Source organism: Gymnodraco acuticeps, unplaced genomic scaffold, assembly GCF_902827175.1.
Source record: "Gymnodraco acuticeps unplaced genomic scaffold, fGymAcu1.1, whole genome shotgun sequence".
Lineage (NCBI taxonomy): Eukaryota > Metazoa > Chordata > Actinopteri > Perciformes > Bathydraconidae > Gymnodraco > Gymnodraco acuticeps.
This window is the reverse complement of record NW_022992130.1, coordinates 1,763,767-1,788,760: the sequence shown is the minus strand read 5'-3', so window position 1 is coordinate 1,788,760 and position 24,994 is coordinate 1,763,767. Positions and strand designations below refer to the sequence as shown.

The 24,994-nt window shown below is 41.9% G+C and overlaps 1 protein-coding gene across 7 annotated transcripts in view; it reads right to left on the bottom strand.

Annotated features, from left to right (window-relative positions):
* pax2a (paired box 2a) overlaps window positions 1-24,548 on the bottom strand; it is a 30,320-nt gene extending 5,772 nt beyond the window's left edge. For 2 of the 7 annotated variants that reach the window (XM_034203729.1, XM_034203727.1), the window contains exons 1-8: window positions 23,978-24,544; window positions 22,400-22,565; window positions 21,202-21,399; window positions 17,044-17,129; window positions 16,761-16,880; window positions 15,803-15,847; window positions 8,989-9,164; window positions 7,005-7,125 (exon numbers count right to left, since the gene is read on the bottom strand). In XM_034203729.1, coding sequence (XP_034059620.1) covers window positions 7,005-7,125; window positions 8,989-9,164; window positions 15,803-15,847; window positions 16,761-16,880; window positions 17,044-17,129; window positions 21,202-21,399; window positions 22,400-22,565; window positions 23,978-24,020 — 955 coding nt within the window. In that variant the 5' untranslated portion in view covers window positions 24,021-24,544. Of the gene's footprint in view, window positions 1-7,004; window positions 7,126-8,988; window positions 9,165-15,802; window positions 15,848-16,760; window positions 16,881-17,043; window positions 17,130-21,201; window positions 21,400-22,399; window positions 22,578-23,977 lie in introns of all 7 variants that reach the window. The other 5 variants (XM_034203723.1, XM_034203722.1, XM_034203725.1 and 2 more) reach the window with 5 other exon arrangements.
* Window positions 24,549-24,994: the final 446 nt, after the last annotated feature.

Genomic DNA, 24,994 nt, shown 5'->3' with positions numbered 1-24,994 from the left:
GATGACGGCTTGCGTTAAAAAATAATAATAAACATATTTGTAATGTGGGGGGACACAAACGGGATTTCGAAAAGAGCAGGGGACATGTCCCCCCTGTCCCCAGTGGAGATTACGCCATGCGTGTGTGTGCGTCAAGTGCAATAAATAAATATGCAAGTTGCAACACACACAGTAAAATTCTGCCCCTCATGTGGTGTATAGGCTGGCATGATGGGCTGTTCAATGGGGCTGATGTGTTGTGTAGATTCTGCCAGAAGGAACATCAGCGGGGAGGTGCCACATTGCTTTTCTTCCCGACTGCAACGCTGGTCCCGCAAATCAAGCAAGAACGTGATTGGTCGATATTCATTGTAGGGGGGGGAGGAGGGGTGTTAGATAGATATAGAGTTGTAGTAAGTAGATAGAGTTCGCTATGATTTAGGTTTCGTTTATGCATGGGGGAGATTCTTTTGATTACATTTCCTTTTTTGTTTTGTGTATTTTATACATTTTGGATTTGCTTGGCGAGCTATTTTTAGAACGTGCCCGGCGGGCGCCTCATGTTGCCCCTGCGGGCGACTGAGTGCCCGCGGGCACCGTGTTGGCTACCCCTGCTCTACATACTTTCACTTCAGCAACTCAGATGGATGTAGGGATGGATGTATAGCTGTTTAAATGTCCAACAACTAAAATAAAAAAATATTTGCAAACACAAATCAACTAAGCAGCATACGTTTTTTCTAGATTTGTCTTGCATAGCCGAACACTACAACAGTGCAATGAATCAAACCGAGACGAGACTCCATATCTCTACAGATTCCTGATATGAATGAAAAATAAAAGATTAAGAGCAGTAAAAGAGCAATTGCTACTTTACCCTCCTGGGACCCAGCCTATTGAAAATGTAGTGGACATTTTGTTAACATGCATCTCCTTTTACTCTTTTGAGCTACTCTATCAATCCCTGATGTACTGTATAGAGGACATCCTGGTCTTTCCAGTGATATGTCATTGGTTACAATTACATGCTGGGAAGTTCCTCTTTCTTCTCCTCCAAAATGGCTGGCATACCAAACCATTTTTTGTTGATGTGAGGAACTATATAATTAGTTCTGAAAGCAATTAAATAATTACATTTTTAAAATAACAGCTCTTTTATAAATGTCCATTCTAGTGGACGTCAGGACCATCTTCATGGACTTTATGACTCCATATTGTTGCAGGAGACGGAACTGAAGCAGACATTTTCTGTACCAGATAGTTCAGGGAGATTAAGATTTTGAGCACTCAGATGATGAGAGAGATGAGGATTTCACACCTGGGATAGAAGAGGGTCAAGAAGAAGGGGGGGAAAGATAAAGGAGGCTCCATGAGCGCACAGATACAGACATAGAGACCGGGACGAGCTGGAAAGACATGGCCCCCTGTGGGCCAAGAGTAGCACGTATGTCTTATTGTTGTTTTTATTTTAAGAAAAATGAGAATTGCCTCAGGAATGTCAAGTTTGTTTCTATGAGCATGGTCAAATGGAGACCACATCCATAAGACTAGTCAAGATGACCCATACAGCCCGTGCTGACTGGAGTCAATGAGGTACTTTTCCCACTACATTGACTACAAAGTCTTTGAAGATCTGGAAAGATTCACCAAAACTAGTTTTTCAGTGACCAAATAAACAGCAATGTTCAGATCAATTACTTATTTATGTTTTAAATAAAGGTGAATGTATTATTGTATTAATATCACTCTATAACCATAATACGTTACATAGTCTATCTGTTAATTTTGGCTGTCTTTTCAAACTAAAATGGTCCTGACGTCCTCTACAGTGGACATACTGTAACATTTAAATTAAATTAAATTAAAAAAAGTCTAAATTGCAAGATGTTTTTTTTAACCCTAAATAGGTAGGAAATAAAAAATAAAGAAGATTGGAGAACATTTTCTTTCCTCGGTTCCCATTAACTTTTACTCTTTCACCAACTCAAGATGCAACATTTCATATGAATTCTGAATAGATAAGCAGTCGATTTGATTAATTACAAAGTATATAATAATAATCTCATATGCACGCAGCAGTAATTCATTCAGCTAAGTGGAAACATACACCAGTGAAATTATGCAACAACACATTGCGCCTGATCAATCAAGCTCAAATGCCTAAAAAATGTCCCAAAGGTTCTGGGGAAAACAAACAACATAATCTCACGGCTGCTTTCTCACAACAAAATAACTCCCACAAATAACCAAGCATCGGCTCGCAGACAGTTCAGAACTCTGCACTTTGATCTAATTTGGCTGATGAGTCTTGGCATCTTTCATTTCACCGGCTCTGCCTCTTGAACCTATGCAATCAATGTGAGCTCTGTCTCCGGCCTCGCCACGTCTGCCGTGAGCCCGTTCTGTTGGCTGGGGCCTGCAGGGAGAGATGGCTCTTTCCCGACACCATGATAGCCTCATTAGCTGCTTCCCCCATCATTTTACAACAGGACTGTGTGTTGCGATTCCTCATTAAGATAAGGGCTGTTGTATGGAAGGGGGGAAACAACCCTGTCAGTCCTATGAACCTAATGCCAGGGAACGTAAGCGACTGCTTTCCCATAGAAGTCTAAAGGAAGTTCTCCAAATCTCTTTGTCTTTGTGACAGCTGTAAATGGGGATTTAGACAGATGTATTGCAATTACACAGAATACTTTCATCTTATTGAGACAAATTGCATTGTTATGGAGGACATTTTTTAACTTAATCATTAAAAGCATGGTTGCCACAAAACTCTGGCATGAACAGAAATATTCTAATGAGAGGGCTTTGTATTTAATTGGATGGACCTAAAGTGTGTCACATGCACTGTACAAGTATGTCATGAATGTATTTGAAACAAGGTCCGCATTTAGGAATGATTGCAAATGGCTGGCCCTCAGTTCTGCTGTTCAGTTCATTATATCTAAAATGTAACTTCAAAAGTTACCCTGAGTTTGATCGGGGGGATAACAGTAAATTATTTTAGGGTTTGCCTAAAGCATTATATTTAACGAACAGCTTGATCAGCGTTTTGACAACAATCACAGTGAGCCTGAACCATAACAAAAAACATATGGTAGAAAAAGACATGCTCAACAAGTGTCGGCCTGAAAAACATAATCCAATGACAGTTTGTCACAGTTTTAAACATTGGATTGGGTTTGTGTTAAGTGAATCTTGGTCACACAATACAAACAAGTAGTTGTCTAAGGAGCAGTTACATTAATGTAAGTATGAAACTGCTTGGCCTACCAAACCTTTGGGACATTATTATGAACTTTAGTGAAAGACTTATGCTGCCAAACATGAAGCCTAGCATCTAGTTTACATTGGATCAGAGACTTCCTGCATGCTGTAGGCTTCTGTTTTCTCAGCGCCTGAGCAACCGTTGTCAAACAGACAGAGGTTACGACGCAACAACAACCGATACAAACGCTGCGTTCAAGACCACTGAACTCTGAAACTAATCAGACATGGTGTTGCTTATTGTCCTGGAGACGAGGCAGAGCCCAGGCAAAGGGAGCCTGTCAAATCACAGGCCCTGATGATGGAGATGGAAGATAAACTCAGGGTCCTTGGGGACTTTTCTCCCCAGCAAACACATCTCTGAGAGAGTGGAGACGCTATAGAGTTCTCCAACATCTGTCTCTGCTCTACCACTGATACACTGATACCACGTCTGCAGACCCCATCAACCATAGAAATGGACTGTTAAGAACCTACAATGGTCCTCGGAGTGATGCGTCCAGATATAGCTACAACAGCCTTCTCTCAAGTGAGCATTTCTTTTTTAAACACACACCAAGGAACTTCGGTGCGCAAACCATTTACTGAAGAACTCTTGTTTTCAAAAGGCTGACATTCAATCTGCAGAGAACTTTTTCCAATCCTACAGTATCTTCAAGATCACTATTCTACACTATCACTAAAACTTGTGTCTTGTGTAGTAGTACGTACGGTCTGTAGAGGAGTCTAGACAAAATGAAACGTTACATTTACACATATTTTACCACTTGCACCAGAAATGAACAAATGAAAAGTAAATAAGTAAATAATATTAACACGGCCAAATAGCTTACATTCCCCATACACAGGACAGGTCATTCATTATCAAAAGTGTGCTCACAGGTTAGTGTGCTGGGGGGATGATATAAACATTAATTTGAGCCCGGGTCAGCAGGCGTTTACGATGCTGAGACACGCTGTTTGCCACCATGCCTCACACCAGGCAGCGCAGGTTAGGTGGCTGCTTGTTGTTTGCCACCCAGCAGCAAAAGGCTGTTACTGCCAAGTTATAAAAGGAGCTCAGTGTGGTGTACATTTCAGCTGGAAATAATGTGTAATTAAGCATGAGGTTGTTCACACCTCATCTGTACAGTTTGTTCTTGTCTCTCATAGGGAGAGAGAGGGATGTAAAAACATTGAATCTTCGCATCTGATAGAGACTGGACAGAGGGGTTCCCATTTACACTCAGCCCCCCACAGGCTCTGGTGAGAGTGATCATGTTGTAACAAATCTGTACCATCATTTGTTCTAAATATAAACTTGTGCAGGGATTAGAAGTCAATGGATTTACAGGACAATCTATTTTCAGGTATCAATGGAAAACTGGGCAGACGCATACATGCTGGACCAGAGCCAGAGACCAGAGGTTAAACATGACATGCTGTTCTCTACCTGAACGCACTGAGCAGTGTGTTTTTCCAGTGAACACTGACACATACGCTTCTTCACAGCTTGTACACACCAGAAAGTTCACGGTTTTTCTTTTTCACCCAGTATGCCAAATTTGACAAATGTTTTATTTGTTGTACTTCTCTTAGTAGACGATGAGAAAAATAATTTCACTACAAATAGCTTTGACACTTTTTCAAAGATTGTCATGGAAGGAGAACATCATTTGTCAATGATTGGTGATTCACACTGAATCCCAGCGGTGCGTTTCAGTGCCCTAATTTGGCTGCCGCCCTCCTTCCGAGGTAACTGTCTCTTTCACACATACAGAGGACACAAAAGATGGCCGACATTGCTTTCCCTGGCGCTCTTGGAATGCAAAACTGAGCACTTCATTAATCATTCATCTTTAATAGATTATGCAAATTCCAGGACATAAAAATCAACAAGATCAATAACTGTATGCATTTTAATTGGGAGCAGAAAACATTTAAAGAATGAATATAATCGCGTGGCTCCATCCAGTATGAGAGCATAAGTTATTGATAATTGGATCCCAGCCTAAGTGAGGAAGGTAATTTAGCATTTTTCAGCCTTGGCATACATTCCTATTTACAGGGTTTGCTAATGGAAGAAAAAATAATATTATGCAGTGACAACCTACACCCAATCAAGTGCTTCATGCTTTGCTTTGCATAGTCGTTCAAATTAAGTAATAAAAGCTAACTGGAAATTACTTTTGACTTTCATTTGGTGCTCAAAATACTCAAAAGCAATAGGCTTAAGTTTGCTGTCATATTCCACACAAAGAAAAGTTTTCCTTGTTCGGCTCCTAATTATGCAATCTGTGGCCCTCACATGTATCGCTATAGGAGGACCCCGTCCCCCAGGTGGCTGGAAGACCACCTGCTATGAGTGTGCTCCCCAGAGCGAGACCGCTTTCATAGGAGGAGCCCGGCATGAAAGACAAAAACACACCTTTCTTCTCGTGAGGCCCAACTTTCTGGGGTAAATCTACCTCCCACATATTCAGGAATAAAAAAGGAGTCTTTCTTTTCCAGTAGTTCTGTGTTTGGGTCCGGGGCTGGACTGTGGGGATCATTTGAGAAGGGCCACTGCAGTTTTTCAATCATGCTGTCCTCCCCTTTAGCTACTCTCTCTTTCTCTCACACATACACACAGTGGACTCATTGACTCTGATGCCCACTGCATAATTGTGGGTGTTTTATTAAAAGAATGGCATATTGCTCTGCAGTCAGTAAACCTAACCTCTCCTGGGAAAGAGCCTCAGCAGCCACATTCAAACAACATTTCAATTAACCAGGCGGCCATCAACCTGGACAGCAGAGAAAAAGGAGCCATAGTGCAATACAGGGTGGGTCAGTGTGGGTTATATGATACAGATAGCTAGATATTCAATACACTGCACCTGCCATTACCTGTTGGCACTCAGTTGAAGTCACTATTGAAAACAGCAGCCAGTTCATGAATTGGAAAAAAACTGTAATTTTTGTTTTTCTTTACTGTCTGAACTGTACCTATGTCTCTCCTTCCCTCTCTCTCTCCACAGCATGAGGCAGCCAGCCAGCCACGGTGCTACTCCAGCCGCTGTCAATCAACAGGCTATCATAGCCTTTGATGACAACGTCGTGTCGCGGCGAGAACAGCAGCTGTCTCTCATGAGAAGTGCTCCCAGTCAATCTGTTAGCAGGCCAATCCGGGCTAACACAATAGCCAGTTAGGAGCAGCGTGTGAAAGGCCTGTAGGATTTAATGGGCTCAGATGATATATCGCCTCGCTCTGTCTCCGAGAAATAAATACACAGAGTGCCTCAAAAAGTGGCTCGAAAGAGGTTTTCATTCGGTGATAAGAATTTAATATAGCTGGGGAAATGTGTAGCGCCATAAGGAAGCGGCAGTCAAAATATTGATTACTCTATGATGATGCAATATGAAGAGGATTTTTTACAATGCTCAGTCAAAGTTAACCAAGTTTGAAAAAAAGTGCATTTTCAGCTCAGGTCAGACATAGTCCCATTTGTTAGCTGCTCTCACTTATAGCTGAAGAATATTTAGGGGATGAGGAATAAGTCAAATTTGATCCATTTGGCTGGTGCAAGGGTCAGAGAGGAATTTGGAAAAATGGGATACAAAAAAAAAACTTTGGATAACTGGAGCGTGCCATGACAATACGGGAAAACGCAGCAGCAGAGGCGGAGCTAAATACACTGTCTGGGTTCAAGCACTTAGTTTGTGCACCTTGCTGCAGATTTCTTTCGACCTGCTGCAGCTGTGTTTTAGGGATCAATGTAGCATGAGTCAAATTGTACCTGTCACAACAGAGTAGCTCTGGGAGACACTGGAGGCGAGGTCGGAGCTGGCGCTGGAGGAGAGGCTCGGCTTCACGTCATCATGGCCGCCGTTCAGGGATGGGTGTGAGTATTCATTCGCCTGTAGACAAATACACAAAACATGCAAAAATACATCAGTAAGGGAATGCACATTTAATTCAAGGTGGCTTTTTATTTAAAACATTTCACATTCCATCAGATTGTGTCATGATATTGTCAATGTTGCTCATTCACTGCATGCAAGCCCACGTGTGTGAGATTTAAAACAGCATTCATATATGGAATATGTCTGAAGGAAACCCCTAGTGTATCTGAGGAAGCTGCCTGTGATCCTCTCACTGTGTTTCCTTCTGAATATTTCCCTTGATTTCTGTAACCCCCCCCCCTCTTCACCAACCCGTCCTGACCCTGCTCCCCATGCTTTATCAAGACCTATGATGTATGCATGCATTAGGGCTTGTCTGAGGAAAAGGCAGAAAGTGGAGAGAGGGATGAGAGAGGGATTGGGAGAGGAGTGAAAGGACGGGGTGTCAGCTGGCTCTTTGTGCTCCACTGCAGTCATCCCTGTGACCAGTCAAGGGAGGAGACATTCAGGGCTTTGTTACAGGAGAGACATGTGGTGTGTTTTTTAAAGGGGGGAACAACCTCAAAATCAACCTTTGTGTTTTGCCTATAGGATGAACACATAAAACTGGGTTGATGAAATAATAAAATAGTGTGTATTGTTTTTCCCCTCTCATACTTTTATTAGTACATTTTACTTTATATTGGAGTTTTTTTATTGCACATCTTTTCATCTGTGATCAAACATACCGTGCAGCTGCAGACGACTTTCATGTTTTACAATAATTCAATCGAAAAACAAAATTGCAATACTCTGCTGTACTGTAGGAGAAAAGTTCATGTTAGAATCAACTCCCTAAGTATTTATCACTTTAATCTCAGGTTAAGACTCAGCTAGCAGCTGTGATAAATCCTGTTTGTTAATGAGATGACACTTCCTGACCGGACTCTTCTTCTTTAAAAGGATAAGTGTGTGTGCACACATTTGTGTCTGTGAGTGTCGTGTCAGAGTGCGTGTGTGCATCTGTTTGTCTCAATGGGAAGGGGTCCCTCAGGGGCGAGCTGGTGACCCCAGCCTTGTCTGCCTCTATCTCAGATAAACTCTAATTGTCTGCTTACAACTGTTCCCTGGCACAAGGCTGGATGTTCCTCTCTATTCCACTGGGCCTCAGCAGCACAAGAGCCATTTTGTTATGCAGATGGGCTGTGGGCAGGGCCAGGCTGGGCGGAGGGCGAGTGGCAAGCACAGAGGGTCCTGAATGACCTGACCACATGGCTGCCAGAAGTGTGGGAGGGATGAGGCCTATTCAGCCTGGCCTCTTCAAAATGGCTTTTTAATGCCCTGACGCAGACACCAGACAAGCCCCTAATAGCCTAATATCCCACCTTTTCACCAGTTTAAGAAAAGGAGGGGGTGTTGGAAGCATGGAGAAAAAAGGAGGTGCACAGAACGAGTGGAAAGCGGCCTGATTAATATTACATTAAATTAAAACTGATTTTTCTGGACCATTCTGACGCCGTTTTTCTCCCCCTCCTCCACCTTCCTCTCGCTTTTTTAATACCTTCTTCTCCACTCTTTGTGATTGCAAGTCATTTCCAATTCGTTTTGGTATTGATCTTGCCGTAGAAATCACTTTGGTAATTAGCTGCATTAGGTGCTGTATAGCAGGCTGAGGGGCTGTCCCCCTGATTTATCGCCGCTGTAATTCCCTGCGATCGCGCAGAGATGAAAATGAACTCAATTAGGGCACTGCTAAGGCTGCATGGGCACCCACATAGAGTTCCAATGGAAAATGAATAGTCTCATGTTGTTTAAGTTTTATGAATGTAAATAAAGGTTATATGCTTTAATAGGCAGTAGCTTGTAGGTTGCTTTGAGCAAGAAATTAGTTTGGCCAACCTGTTCAGGTTTGATGTGTTCTGGGGTGGGGAAAACATCAGGGTAAGAAGGACGTTCGAACACACGGTCCAGGGCCTCCAGCTGCTGCTGGGTGAAGGCGTCCGCCCGCAGGTGCTTCCTTAAACTCTCCACGCTGCCCTGAGAGTCGCTGCCGGGGCCTGAGCCATCAGAGCCATCTAGAGAAGGAGGGAGAGGGAGAAGTGAAGGAAGAGCAACAACACTTAGCATCAGGGAAAAGCTCCAACTTTTTTTTAACCTGATATTCTAGCAGGCGTGCCATGTGAGATGAGCATAGGCAGATTTTTTTTATCTAGCTCAACGGGTGTGAGAGTGATGGCATGAGGAGCAGCAGTAAATTCAGGGAGATCCACCAGCATGTCTGCCTTTTTATCCCCCTCTCTGTTTTTCACTGTCTCTCTCTCTCCCTCTCACACACTCACTCAAGCAGCTCCCTGCCCCCCCCCCCACCTCTCCTCGTGGCCACCATCAGCACGGTCATCATGTGATAGGTCTATGGTAATTGATGGATTACCTTCAGTGCAAATACATACTTGTAAGGGAGAGTGTGTATTTCAGGAGGAGAAAGTAGGGCTGGCGATTACATACAGAGCTTCTCATTCTGCCAGCGGGAAATGGAGGGCCATTATTTAACTGTACTATTTCCTCCTGAACATATTACCCTTCCCTCTCTCTGTCTCTTTCTCTCCCTCCATCCCCCACATATTGCCTGTCTTCTGGAAAACAGAATGGAGTGGGGACGGTACTTAGGGCCGAATAAGGACGGGGCGACGAGGGCAAGCGTATGCATTTCCTCACTCAGTCACACTCTATATAAACAAATGAGTCTATGCTTCCCTCGTTCTCCTGATCTCTGACCCTATCAACTCGGCCAGGGAGCCCAGCGCCGCCGCTGCAGCTCTCCCTCTGCTCACTCATCAAGTCCCGAACACCGAAAGGAAAAAATATCTGCAGCTAAAACCTCCAGCCAGCATCCCAGGAACCTCCACTCCACTGCCTGCCTGCCTGCCTCCCGCCACCCTCCCTTCCTCGCTATATCCCGCCGCCAACAGTGGATGAGGGCTTTAGCTCCCATACAAATCTGTCATTCTAAATTTGCAGCAGATTATGTTCTCTCCTGGGCGAGCCAGCGGTGATATATGATATGCAAGGCCGCTATTGATTGCCTGATCCGCCAGCAGAGGAGGGAGGCGAAATGAACTTGGAATGAACATCATGCCTCAACTCATTGTGCGTATAATACTCTACTTAATCCCACATTTTTCTGTGCTATGGAATTCAATTGATCAATCATGTTCCACTGATGGTACCATTTCAGGGGCGTTATTGCCATTCTGCTCGGCTGCTTGACCTTTTTTCAATGGCTGAGGCCATAGGATGAACCCGACTCGCACCAAGAAATAGATCCATGGGGAGAATGGAATGGAGGACTGCAATTGGGTAAGAGTGTGTGTATGTGTAGATGGAAGGGTGTGTGTATATGTGTGTTTCTCTTTTAAAATATATTGACTTTAGCTTTGTGTAACATTTATGAAGGAATCAGTTTTTCTCCTGCCACATGTGTTTTTCCTTCCATCAGTTAACCAATTTTTTTTTAACACAGGCTTTTTTTCCCTTTTTCAAACAGTTCCCTTGGGTGTAGGGTTAGGGTTTCACCATTAGTTTTGCTGTATAAAACTAAATAGTTGTTTGTGGTACAGGAGAAAATGGAGTCATTAATTTCCACATATCAGCTAGTCTGAGAAAAGAGCCAAGCGCAGATCAATAGCGAGGGTTTGTCATTCACTATGGAGGAGCATGCTTATACTCAGCATCCCCTCAATCGCTTAATCAGGCCCTCTGTACTGGCTTCAAAAGACATGCCTTCCAATCATAGGACACGTTTTGGTGCCCTTCACGTGATCTAAATGTAAACAAAAGCCTCACTTCCTAAATAAAAAAAATAAGCTTATTGATTGCACTTATTGCATTATAACACAATAAACATGAACTAAATTATTGTGGTGTTTTTAAAGGTTTGTTTACACCTGTACTACAACATTGGACTTAAAAAGGCCTTGTTGTTAATCATGTTCATTTATGCCACATTCTTTTCAGCCCTAACTCACATTTTACATTTATAAGGTGAAATAATTACTACTTTTGGCCTTAAAATGGAAATAATACTAAATCATTTATTTTCAGAACTTGCCATTAGAGGTTCATGTTTGACATATATCATAAAATAGCAGCAATAAATCAGATTCATCCTTTGACAGTCAGCGTGTCAAGTGGAGTGTGAAGCCCAACTGTCAGTGTGTGTGTGTGTGTGTGTGTGTGTGTGGTGTGTGGTGTGTGTGTGTGTGTGTGTTCTCATTGACTGGCTTCATTTTCTCAGTGTTTCTTCAACCCCTTTGGGTGTCTCAGCAGGTATTCTCTTATCATTCCCAGAGCACCAGCTGATTGCATCTCTTGGTTTTAACACCAAAGTGTTAGGAGACAAACCCAAGATAAAACAAAACTCTTCAGTGGTGACATTCACAAATCAACCCTAAAGAAAAGCACTTTCCAGTGAATACGTTCTTTGATCAGCTTGAACAGAAGGATGTTGTATCCAAAAGCTTTACATTAATTAAAAAAGTATAAAACATTCAAGTAGACTACCACCAGACCAAAAGGCAAACTCAGTCAATGGACATGAAAGGGTGACTTTCATTGTTTAACAATATAAACTTATAATCACTCTCACTAAATGCTCTTTCAGCCATTTGATCACACACGTACAGCGTTAACCAACGGCGATAGAGACTGAGACAGACCACAATGTTATCAAAAGCTGTTCTGTTTTTCTTTGTCTCTAAGGGGGATGTTAACGTCCTGTGGTGGCATGGTGGCACTTTATGTCCTTCTTTCATCTCCCTTGTCCCTCTGATAAGATAACTCAGCGAGAGTAGAGGCGGGGGCTTGTTTGAAAGGCAAATGAATTCCTACACACCGCCTGTGTCTCTCCGTAAATCAATGACACTGGGTTTCCTAGATCAGACACTGGGAGTCCTCTCTGATAGGTGAAATGATGCTATCGCAAATTGTGGATCATTTATTGATGTTTTTAAAAATGCAGTTATGCTTGAAAAAAATAGAAGAGAGCACAAACAAACTGGTATACCCAGAGGGTGAACACTCCTTCCCTGTAAGCTAGCGATATTTATGAAACCTCTGAAGCGGAAAGGAGAGAGGTGGGTGGGGTGGGAGAGAGAGAGAGAGAGAGAGAGAGAGGGGGGGGGAGAAGCAGCAACGCTGCCATGGCTGTTAAGATCCTGTTATGTTGTGGCGTGTTTAAGAGCTTTATTAATTCGATTTAGCACCACCAACCAGTGTACTGACTGTCAGCAGGCATAGTGATGCTTATTTGATATTTGCACTGACTGCCAGCACTGAGGCTGTGTTGATAGTATTTTCAAGCACTCTAGTTATTTTATTTACCTTCATATAAACTCTCAGATCTAGGCCACAGCAGAACTTTATAATAAATAAAAAGTACACTGTTATTTGAAAGCAGTTTGTGAGTTTATAACATTAATAAGAGAGTGGCAGTAGATCAGAGTTGGTGTTAAATTGTAAGGTTGGCAATATGATTCCTGGCTACTTATATTACTTAGGTACACTATTGCAAATTGTATATTTTAATATGTCTTTAAACAATAAATTATGAAGCATATTGCTGCACAACAGGAAACTTTATTTATAGAAATCTTAAAACACTTTGGTTTTCTTTGTAAATACGTTTAAATAATCTCATTTTTGGAAAAATAACCTGGTAGGAAATATATTTTTGCAGTCTCCCATTTTAGCAAGACTCCCTTCCCATCTCTTGTTTTTCTTTGTCCTCCTCTGGACCACTCTGTCGTTTAGCGTCGCCACCCTGTGTGGCGAGTATTTGTGGAAATGCAATTAACGTATCCCCTCTTTTCTCTTGCCTTTTTCTCCCTCCTCAAGCTGAGTAATGCATCGCTCCATTAATTCCCGGCATCGCTGCCCGTAATTGACTTTTCTCTGACATGATTCCTCTTCATTGAGTGAATTCCCTCTCCTAATATTTTTTGTGACGGCCCTCATTGTATATTGTTTACAACTAAACGTGGGGTCTCACGCAGCCATGTTGCTGAATGCAAATGGTTAACCTGCAAGACTCAAAAAGAAGAAGGGGTCGATAAGAGGAGAAATGAAATGTTGAAGAGAAAGAACGACAGAGATAGAGAAGTGAAGGAGGAGGGGGTGAAATGCAATGTGGACCCTTTTGTGTCTTCCTCTACTGTCGGGGGCCTAACAGCTTCTTGTCTCTATGTTACGCTCTGTGGCCCCTCTCAAACCTGGGCATTTCTCTCTCACACACACCCCATCAGGGCCATCATGGTGCTCATGATTCCATTTATTTCTGTCTCGCTCTGGATGCATTTATTTTCTAAAGTGATCCTCTATTGACTCATTGTCATGGACTGGCTTGACTAGCCAACCAGTGTAGGCCCAGGTTCAAATCCATACACTAACTGATTCAAACTCCACAAATGGGTCATGTGTTAAAAGATCCACACCGGACGATCTCCAAAAAGGGCCAAGTATCAAATTTGAACAAATCAAACCAGTGACTCTATTCATTTTTTCTTAGGCTATTGAACAAGGTGGATATGACTCTGGCTTCCTGGTGCGATCTTTCTTTTATGTCATGAATGAACAACCTGCTAGGCCATATTTTTCTCTCCCCGCTCACACAATCATCAACTCCTTCTACACTCATCCTACACCCACGCTACAATCACAAGTTATGACCTTTGCTTTCTCCATCTAATTTATCACTGTAGCTCCCGACTGCCTGTCCTCCCCAGAGCTCCACTGGGCTCCATCCAGCGATGAGACATACATACAGCTAGGTCACATCAACCTGCCTGAACAGCAGGGCTAACCTGTCACTGTGTGCTAAGACTAGGAAAACACTGCATTTACATAAAGCAACACCTCTACAGATTTCCCTTTTCAAACTAGAACAAACTAGAGCAGGTATGTTTTACATAATAATTTGGACCAACGACTGGAAGGCCCAAACTTTTTTTAATGAGTGCATGGACTTCTAGCGCTGTAATGCACATTTGACAATCCCACAGCAGTTGTCACCCAATCCTCTCTGTCTTTTCTTGGCTTCCACTTCCACCATAGGTTTGAATGACTGAGTGAGAGCATGCTGTACAACAGGCTAATTTCCCCACTTCACTATTAATGCATTTGGCAGGAACAACATTCCATTTCCTGTAATGAGATACACAAATAAATCTGGCTATGGATAGATTCGGGTTGGGGTGGTGGTGGTGGTGGTGGGAGGAGGTTGGGGGGGGGGGGGTTGTGTGTGGGAGGGAGGGGGCACATTGAGACGCATTCTCCCAGCACTGGCATAATTGGTATCGCTGCTTGCAGACATGCAAACCAATCTCTCCTCAGATAGGGCTGAGACTCTCTTTTCCCCCCCTTAAGGCTATTTCTTTTGTCTTTTCGATCGCTTGCACATCCAAGATAGAGGAAGGGAGGGGGGGGTGAGATGTTAATTTGTGAATTAATAGCTTCTCTCCGCAGAATTACAAATTATTTTAAATGTCACTGTGTGAGGAGCATCTGAAGCCACAGAGATACAAACAGACACACTTTGTACACATTTCCATGGATAGGTGTCTACCTAAGCATGCGCAGATCTTTACAAACAATGCTGGACTCTCTTTAGGCTGCCAGGGCCTCCTTCCGCCCTCCTCCCCTTATTAAACCACTTTCTCATTCAGCTGCTCTACCTTCTCTTTTTTTGTACCTCCCCCATCTTCACTTGAAGCCGTCCAGTGTAACATGCTACTTTTAATTTGCAATAGCACATGACAAGGACAGATTAATGGCTCTTATGGCACCTACGTCCCTGAAGCTCGTCTTACGGGGACCCCGTGTACATAACGCGTGTCACACTACATTATCTCTACAGCCCTCCAGTAATGGGGACCTTTTTCCTCTTCAAAGGGCAACTGCTGACTTCAGCCACACATGGATCACACGCCACCACCATCACAGCACCGGTGGTACAAGAACTGTACATAGCTTTTTTTTTCATGCTCATCATGGTCAAATGATCAAAATGTAGGAACAAGCATTTGACGATTTCAAGCATAACATCTTTGATTTGTTTACAGACATGCAACAGAGTCATTTGTACAATATTCTAAACAACATCAAACATATTTTCTGCACTATATCTCCCCTTTAAAAAAAAGAAGTTATTACTTACTACTTATCTGTTTACGCATGTATATATTTTGTGAATTGTCTGACTAGGTAACTTTTTGTGTTTGAAATTGTATTAGCTAGCTCAGGTAACTGGTCTGCCTTTTGTTACAAAATAAAAAACATTTTAATTGTGACACGTTCAAATTAATCAATAATGAATAATGACAAGGGCTGCAGGCCAAATTACATTTTAGAATTATTTAAGAATAAATATGTTAACAAAAAACGGAATCATTAAGTGTAGAATCAAAATCAAAATCAAAATAAGCTATACTGTGCTTTACTGTATATTGAACTGCATGCCATTACATGGAACACCTGATTTTCCACTGTCACTTCAGCTAAATTCATTTTAATTTCCTTGCAGATTATTTATTGGAAAATGTTTCCCCGCCTTGTCCCCATAAACTCATAACCCCCGGAAGAGCAGAAACAGTAATTGAGAGGACAGAGTTGTGGTCTGATTGACCAAAGCAAAAGAAAAGAAAGTCCAACTTCAACTTACAATGTCCTATTTTCCTTCCATCCATGTGGTTGCCACTCCAGTGAACTAAAGAGAGAAACATAAAAGAAGGAAGTGGCCTGTTTTGATGAGTGCTCTTTGGAATCATTGTAAACCATTTCATCCCATCAGCCACTTCTAAACAGTACAACAGCATCACACATATACACACACATGTTCACACACATGCAGCCCCCTCCCTGCCTCCACCGACCGGTCTGTTCCTACACCTGTTCAGGCCTCCACCGGGGACATGTTAATTCATAGGCATTAAAAAAGCCAATTGTTTGCGAAACCGATAATCTATTAGCCCTCAGGCAGTGAGTGTCCACTCTCTTGCCTCGCATAGGAATGGGAAATTCTGGCTTGGACCGGATAGGCTTCCCACTTACGTAATCTTTGAGCATATATATCTAAGTCTCATTTCTTGCCCTGGTAGTCTTAAAAAAAACTTTATTATAGAACATTTTAATGCTTTTTTAGATTATCTTCAGTAAATATATATCTACAGTAAGTATCCAGTGCAGGATTATTACATGTAAAGTATTTAACTGATAGTATCTAGGCGCAGATACACAACAGAGCTTCTCTTTCTGTGTTTTATTACGTTATAGAGGAGCAGTAGCTCTGATGCCTTGCCAAGGGGGATTAGAGTTGTATGACAGCTATATGGGATATATCTACAGTACGTCTGAGCATAGTATAAAATTGAGATGCAGCTCTGTAGGCGTATGGTAAAACGCAGGGCATCAAAAAGCTGATTGAATCGCAACACTCTCTCAACACTCGCCCTGCCTGATATACAACATAACAAGTCACTGGAGACAGCACACAGACACACACTTGGCTGCAGCGCTGTCATAAATGCCATCTTCTTCACACACAGGGAAAAAAAAGTAGGAGACGAGTGATGGAGAGAATTAGAAGGATGGAAAACAAAGGGATCTTGTGTCTTCCTTACCTTCGTCTCGTTTCCTCTTCTCGCCGTTGGAGCGAGGGATACCCAGAATGCCGTTGATGGAGTAGGAACCTACGGGATCGTTGGAGGCGCTGGACACAGGGGGAGAAGCTGTGCTGGGCACTGATGGGAGAGAGCTGAGTTAGTGTGTGTGTACAGTATGTGTGTGTTCAGGTGTATATATACTTCAAAATGCATGTTTGTGTTTATATTTAGGTGTTTTCCTCCTGTTTCCGCGGCTCATCTGACTGTGCGGTAATCTGTGTGTAGCCTCCCTCACACTTACCTATAGTGTGGCCGGGCGTGGAGAGCGGCGTCACGGATCCGTCGGGGGACGGGTGGAATTGCTGCTGGACTTTGGTGCGGATAATCCTTGTAAAGTGAACAGCAGACACGGATCAATCAATACTGCTTCCAGAGCATGGAGATTTCACACCAGCCCGGCCGCCTCGGGACACTTAAACACGGCACATCACTTCCACTTACACCCGTGCATGTACAAGTGCTCCATCGTTTGGGGCGCTCGTATCCTCATATTCAGGCCTCTGTCACAAATAGCCAATCTCGGGGCTTTAGGGGCAATCTCTCTACTCCTGTGTGAGGCTGAATGGGGGCTGCCCCCTGAGATTGTGGATTCAATCTAGCTGGATTCTGAGGTTAGAAATATGATAAAGTCCCCATACCAGTAAGATGTGATGTGGCGGGAAAGTCTTCATTGCACTTTGGTCTGAATGATCTTGCAAACAAAGCATGAAATCACATCAATTCACCTCAATGATCAGCTTCACTGGCTCTACCTGGCCAAGTCTAATAATCTCCCTCTCCTGCTCCCCACTCCCTCTTTTCCCCTCACTCTCTCTGTACTCTCTCCATCTCTCAAACCTGATCTTTAACTCCTCTCTCTTACCACCTCATCCCCTTTTCTCATTTCGGCCTCACTGTCCAATGTGCTCTACGTTTTACTGTACTTTACAATAACTGTCTTTCAAAACCCTTATCTCTTTCTTTCCTTCTTTCCATCTCAACTCTCCAAATCATGTCTTTATTTCTCTCTTTATTCTCGGTCACCTCTCGGGCGTCTGCTGTAGTTTTTGGTATTTTTGTTGCTCAGTGTAGCACACAGGAATCCACCAGGCTCACTGAGGATCAGAGCCTATTGATTGGGACACCGAGATAGAAAAGTTGACGGCGAATGGCAGGGAGGAATAGCAAATGCAAATGGTGATCTATATATGATATGTGACAGAAAAGCAATAGTGTCTCATTGGCCCAACCTGAGACCACTGCCACATCCGCTGTATTTTAATCCGGGGTGCTCTTTGAATTAAATAAGTACAAAATAAAAGAAGGCATCACAATAAACTGAAAACTTCAAATACGACATAATGTACATGTGTTAAAATGAGGATTGTTGTAAAGGTACAGTGGGATTTACACAAGCTCAGCGATCGCTCTTATGGGACATGATCGCATTACATGAAACCATGACTATGGTAGGCAAGGCAAGTTTATTTATATAGCACTTTTCAACACAAGGCAATTCAAAGTGCTTTACAAAAAATGAAAGAGATTAAGAAAATGGCATTTAAAATCAGTCATTCAAAAGAAAAGCTAATAAAATAAACATTAAAAGAAAAAATACATGGATAAAAGTTACAGTGCAGTCAATTAAACATTAAAAGAAAAAAGTACATGGATCAAAGTTACAGTGCAGTCTAAGATATGAATAGTTCAATTAAAAGCAGCGACAAAAAGAAAAGTCTTCAGCCTGGATTTAAAAGTAGTCAGAGTTGTAGCGGACCTGCAGGTTTCTGGGAGTTTGTTCCAGATATTTGGAGCATAATAACTGAACGCTGCTTTACCGTGTTTAGTTCTGACTCTGGGGACAGAAAGCTGACCAGTCCCTGAAGACCTGAGAGATCTGGATGGTTCATAATTTAGCAGGAGGTCAGAAATGTATTTTGGGCCTAAACCATTCAGTGCTTTATAAACCAGCAGCAGTATTTTGAAATCTATTCTTTGACACTGTAATCTTTTGATTGACAGACGTACGTGAGATCATTGAATAACAGGCAGCGTTGTGCAGAGACAGACATCCCACATGGAAGCCCTCTCACTCAGGAGGTGTGACAAAAACAGACTTTTACAGACTGCAGATGAGGCGAATGACTTGCACATGTGCATGCAGCATCCAGCAATGAGCTATCAATTCTCAATCAGGCAGCTACGAGGTTAACTTCCTCGGGGGCAAATAATGTACATCAGACTCTTTTTTTTTCATTCCCCTCACTATCTCATGTGTCCTCCATACTCTCTCCTTCAGGCAGGGCAACAAAGGCTAGCAGCCTCCTCCAGAAAACACACATCAATATTTTATTTGAATTTCTAACATCTCACCACAACAGTTATCTGACCTCATGACTCGAGGGAGTCTCATAAATTCAAGGACTTTGTTTCAAGTCTATGTTATTGATATTGAATAAGCAATTTAGATGGGTGAATTAATGACTTTGGTTTTTGGGTGTTGTAAAAAAAAAAAGTCCCCAAAGAAAGATTAAAATGTGGATCAATATGATTGAAAGCCAAAAACCTCTGTCCTCTGGGCATGTTGCAGTGGGTGGAAACTCCTCCATGCAGCGACAAAACAAAGTGCAACCCAGTCTCTGTGTAATCTTTAATAATTCATGCAGGAAAAATGTGTTTAAAGCCAGGACATACTCTTTAGTCAACAGACCAGAGGTCAGCTTCTTAACCACAGAGACCACCAGACTCTCTCTCACTGACTGCCTCTTTATTCCTCTTCCTCACTACTTTCCCAATCGTCCCTTTATTTAAGACCAACAGTGAGAACAATAAATAACCGTAGACATTTAAAATAGCCTGGAAATTATAGTTATAAATGATAGGTGTGATTCTTTAATATACATTCCAAAATAATCTGCCACATTCTCTACATGTATTATGATATATATAATGATAAATATCAATAACCATTCTTAAATGCTAATATACGTTTTAGGGGATGACATTTAAGAATGAAACTTAGTAGGTTAGGACTTGTAAGTACATGCTTTAAGAATTAAATAATTTGTTTTATGCATTGCCACCAGCTCTGATGTTAATGATTAATTCGTAGGCCAACTTAGTTTCAGAGCACAACATTCCTGTAATAGTGCTGTTCCACACAGTTTAAAACCAAGCAGATGGTCAGAAATGTTTTTTTAATAGTAACACATAAAACATTGCCTCCACACACAGTTAAATACATTTTCCTCTGCTTTTAGGAACAACAAGTGAACAGCGCAAAAAGGACCTGTTGAAACCATCAGTTCCATCACAGCCTGATAATAATATTCCTTTCTCTTCTTCTGTTAAGATTCATCTATCTCCTGCATTTAGCTGGATGTGTTATGAGACTCTATTCAGCTCATTAAAATGTAATGCCGATGACCAGCTCTCTGGAACAGTGCCTCCTAACCAAAGTTCATCACTCGCAGGCACTATGGGGCTTTTTTCACTTTGCACACATGCACTAGGGCTTTTCACCGGCATCCTCTGTCTAAAGATACTCTGTCCACTGCTGTCCCGCTTCATGTGGAAAGGTGAAGGTGTAGGGTGTCTGCTGCTTTAGCTGCTTCAGTGGAACAGAAACTCTTTTATAGTCCATTTACCCATAGATCAACACTGTTTGAGGGGGATTTTTATATGGTCTGTCACATTCTGAATTCATTTGAATCATGCTGTAATTACAATTATGTTAGACTGCATATGAAAAATATAGGTTAAGTGCAAAAATACATATTATTATTGTTTTTTTATTATTATTGTTTTTTTATATGATTAATTATTAGTACTTATAATTATTATAATAATACTATAATGTGTAATTAAAAAAAGTAATAATTTAGAGTTGTCCAACTACACTATATGAGTCTAAATGTGTGATCTGTTGTCACTCCACATTCACCTCGGTGTTGGAAAACAGAGCAATTGGTTGGTAATAAAGAGGCTGCTGCCGCTTCTGTCGGAGTGTGGTCCGCGTATTGAACGACTTTGTTGGGTATTTCCCTCCGCCTTTGGATCTGGTTACGCGGTATTGATCGGTTTTTATCGAGACAGATGTGATTCTTCGTGGCCCCACCCTCAGCTCCCGTGCTGGCTGTGTTGTGGAGGGCCGCAAAGGAGATTGAATTGCACTTGTGAGACCACCCCGGTTAGGCTCGGCTGGGACTAGATAAAATAGCTATGTGCTTATTTCAAAACGGACATTTCCAGTTTACGCAAGGGGGTTTTGCGTTTTGTTTCCTCTTCTGTTCTATTGTTCCCACTCAAACATCTTCTCTTACATGCGTGAACACGTATAGAAATAAATAAAAATTCACTTTGCAACAATCCGGCATGGTTTTCAAGACAACATAACATGTAAAACGGCTATTTCGCCTACCTGTTGATGGATGAAACGCTGGGGACGGTGTCGTTGTCGCAGACGGCCTCAGCCAGTAGTCGGTCCCTTATCTCCCAAGCGAACATGGTTGGGTTCTGGCGCTTATAGTCAGCTATTTTATCCACCACTTTCGGAGTTGCAACCTTTGGTTTGGAGCCTCCAATAACTCCGGGTTTAATACTGCCGGTTTCATAGTACCTGCATGGGGACAGAGTGAATGGTTCTGAATGGAGTCTGTCTTGATGGAAAAGGTGGCTTAAATATATGTTGTGTGTAAACAAATCCCCGCCGACCTTAGTACACAGTGATAAAAAAAAAACCTAAAAATATGATGGCGGCTTAAATGTATTGGTGTGGAAGTGTGCTGTTTTATGGGCCTAATTGAGTGTCAGCTGGAAGGTGAACAGAGCGGATTTTTCAACGAAAAGCAGTGTAATTAAAATCACACAATATAAGCAGTGAGACGGACAGAACAAAGGACAGTTTAGCTGTAAAAGCACCTAATTTCCAATCTCCATGAGTTTACAGTAGCATGCACGACATGCCACCATGACCTATTGGTAAATGTTGGTGACAAACATTCAGTGTGTGTGAAATGAAATACCTCTGAAATGCCTTCTGATAGCTGAAAAAAATATTTCAAAAATATTATCTCACAGCATTTGTGCTCTGATGTATAATGATGTAGACCTAATTTATCAGGATGTAAGCAGCGTTTACTGATGGAAAAATATATGAACATAACGTGTGTATTATGGGCTTTCTGTAAAGGATTAAGGTGTGTTTGACGTAGACTGCTTTATTTTCCTAATCTGCTAGACATGTTCCCATTCGTGACTTGAAAATACAGTTTTAAAGTGACTTCGTGCTACTTTATAAGCTTTCTTTATCATCTGTTAATATTAATACAGCCTCATATTCCTCTGTGATATTTGTTGTCCGTATAATGCTTAGCTGTAAATTCTGCTCCATAAATTGTTTCATGATTATGATGCTTTTCTCTTGCAGGGCTGCAGGTGATGGATAGAAAATCTCGGACGCAGAACTGCTGTGTTCAAGCAAAAATAGAGAAAGGAAAGAAAAAAATGACCTGCCTATAACCGATGGCTGAGGCTGAAATATAGCTGGGTGCGCATATATACGGGCTATAGAAGATTGATGTTTGACACACTGTTGGTAGTGGATCCCCCCCTTTTACCTGCCGAGGATTTTGCTGACACAGCCGTGACTGACCCGTAGCTGTCTGGAGATGTCGCAGGGCCGGACCCCCTGGTGGGCCAGCTCCACGATCCGCTGCCTCACCACGTCCGGGAGGGGCCTGCCGTTCACAAACACCCCGCCGAGCTGGTTCACACCGCCGTGCCCTGCGTGGGACACAACAGCAGCACAGGGAAGCATAACATTACACACCTGCAGGAGACACGCTCTCTTCACGTGAGGTGGAGAACATGGAGGTTCATTTCTATTTTTTGGGTGTTTTGGTTTAAATGTTTAAATCACATGAATAGGGCACATGCATGCAAAGAGTTACACTTGCACAAATGCACATTTTTAATTTTGACACCAATATTTCTTGCTGCATTATCTCTGAAATAAAAAGATATATTACATTTTATAAACATTTAAATAAACAATGGTAGGATTTTAAATAATAAAAACACTATTACAATGTATAATAGTCGTAATGATATTAGGCTAACGTAATTTTAATAATGATAGATATAGCAGCAGAGTAAAATTCAATAAGGTTATTTTAGTGTCTCTTTGAAATATAGAACATATTAAAAAAAACAAGCAACCAACATGAAATATATAGAAAAATAAAAGCACACCGCAATGGCTCTTTGGATACCACAGAAATAAAAAATAAAACTCCTTTCTCTCTGTGCATTGGCAATGGGCAATATTTTCCAAGAGCACCTCCTCCACTGCAGCCTAACACATGTCGCAGATATTATGTTTCAACCTGTTTAATTTTCCTCGCACAATTATTGTAAATAATTAAAATGAGCTTTGATAACTCATATTACAAACGCGGATGGCGCGAATGAGGAGGAATAAATAATTTACACGCAGCCCGGGTCTTCTTTACCCATATCGTATGGAGAAGAAAACATGAAGAAAATTAACAGTTGGATGATCTGCGTACATTTTATTACTAAACATCTAACTTTAAAGTGGGATATAAATAAAGTGTTACATCCATTTACACACAGCGTGCCCTTGTCTGAAGCATCTGCGATTTCACAGGCAATAAAAGCTTTGTATTTAAATTGGGAAGTTCTATTTATAACTTCAAAGAAAATGTAGCCTGCTAAAAACAGCTGAAATATTCTCAATTTGATTAAACTGACTCAATAAAGCTTTAGCAATTTTTTTAAAAACAAAACTCCTGTGAGACGTGCTCCTATAATAAGCCAGAAATATCCTTATATTAAAAACATTTTAGCAGCCTCATATTTGTTTTTTCTCTGCTTATTATTTCCCTTTTTATTAACACCTAAATTAACCCAACAACATATATTTTTTCAAGTGACTCTTGCAAACCCTTGCCAATATTCTTTTGGGAAAATAACTAAAGATACAAACATGTTTAAGACAATAATAAAACGATGGCAAATAACAAGCCTTAATGGACTTAAAATATATAATATAATATTAAACATCTAAAATAAAGTACATAACATAGCCTAAACTGCGGTACTTAGACTGTATTAATTCAAAAAATATGGTCACAACACAAACGTGTGTAAACTAGTTAATATAGCCTACTCACAGTGCATCGCCGAGAAGGGGTCTGCTTTGCAGTGAATATCCATTGGATAGCAAAGGAAGGAAAGGTAATCGACTGAGGTCGCCGTTTCGCCTCTGTGGTGCAGCTTAAAGCTGGAAAAAACAAAGATTTACAATTCGGAGCAGCGAACAACAGTCCGTGTGCGAAGAGTCCGCAGCAGTGGACAACTTCTCGGGGCGATGCTAAGTTTTCCTCCTGTTCAAGTCTAAACTCAAAAGTGTTTCTGAAGGGCTGTCAGGTGCAGAGCGTGTGCAGAGCGCACCAGTCGCAGCAACATTGACTCAAACCGTGTCACTGTTTGTCTTTTAAGGACATCGTGAGCAAAAAACAAAAAGGCGAATAACTGATTCTCCACGGGTCCGCTTGCGAATCTGTGGCCGAGAAATCCCTCTCCTCTGACGGCGGGCTGTGTGCTTTAATCAGATAGGGGCGGAGATGACAACAACATGGACACGGCGAAGTACAGAGCAGTGCGTCCCCCTCTCCTCCGGAATGGGCTGTGCCTGAGCGAAGCTTTGGGCTGAGAATGAAACCCCTCTCCTTGTGTGTCTGTTTCTAAAAGCTGCAGTCCCACAGATCACCCCCCCCCCCCCTCTCCTACCTCCATCCCACAGATCCCCTCGCATAGAGATGGATGACTTGTCAGACAAAGGCAATAGATTCCAACACTTTGTGATTCGCCCACGTAAAAACCTGCAGCTCAAATGAGGAGGTCCCTGCATCCGACAGCCAGGAAGGGGAGGGAGACGAAATGGGAAATGATGAGACTTTGGGGTGAAGAATCAAGGAAATTAAAGGCAGGGGGTTGAAGAGAGGTAAAAGCACTGTCAGGCTGCTGTGTGTTGTTTAAAATGTTTCCATGAAGACTCCCAATAGAAACCCTTGATGAGACTGGGACTCGTGTGAATATTTTTGATGTTGGCACAATTTTCAAAAGTGATTTTAAAGAACCTAAAACAAGATATATGAAAAAAAAATCATATAATGTATCTTACTATT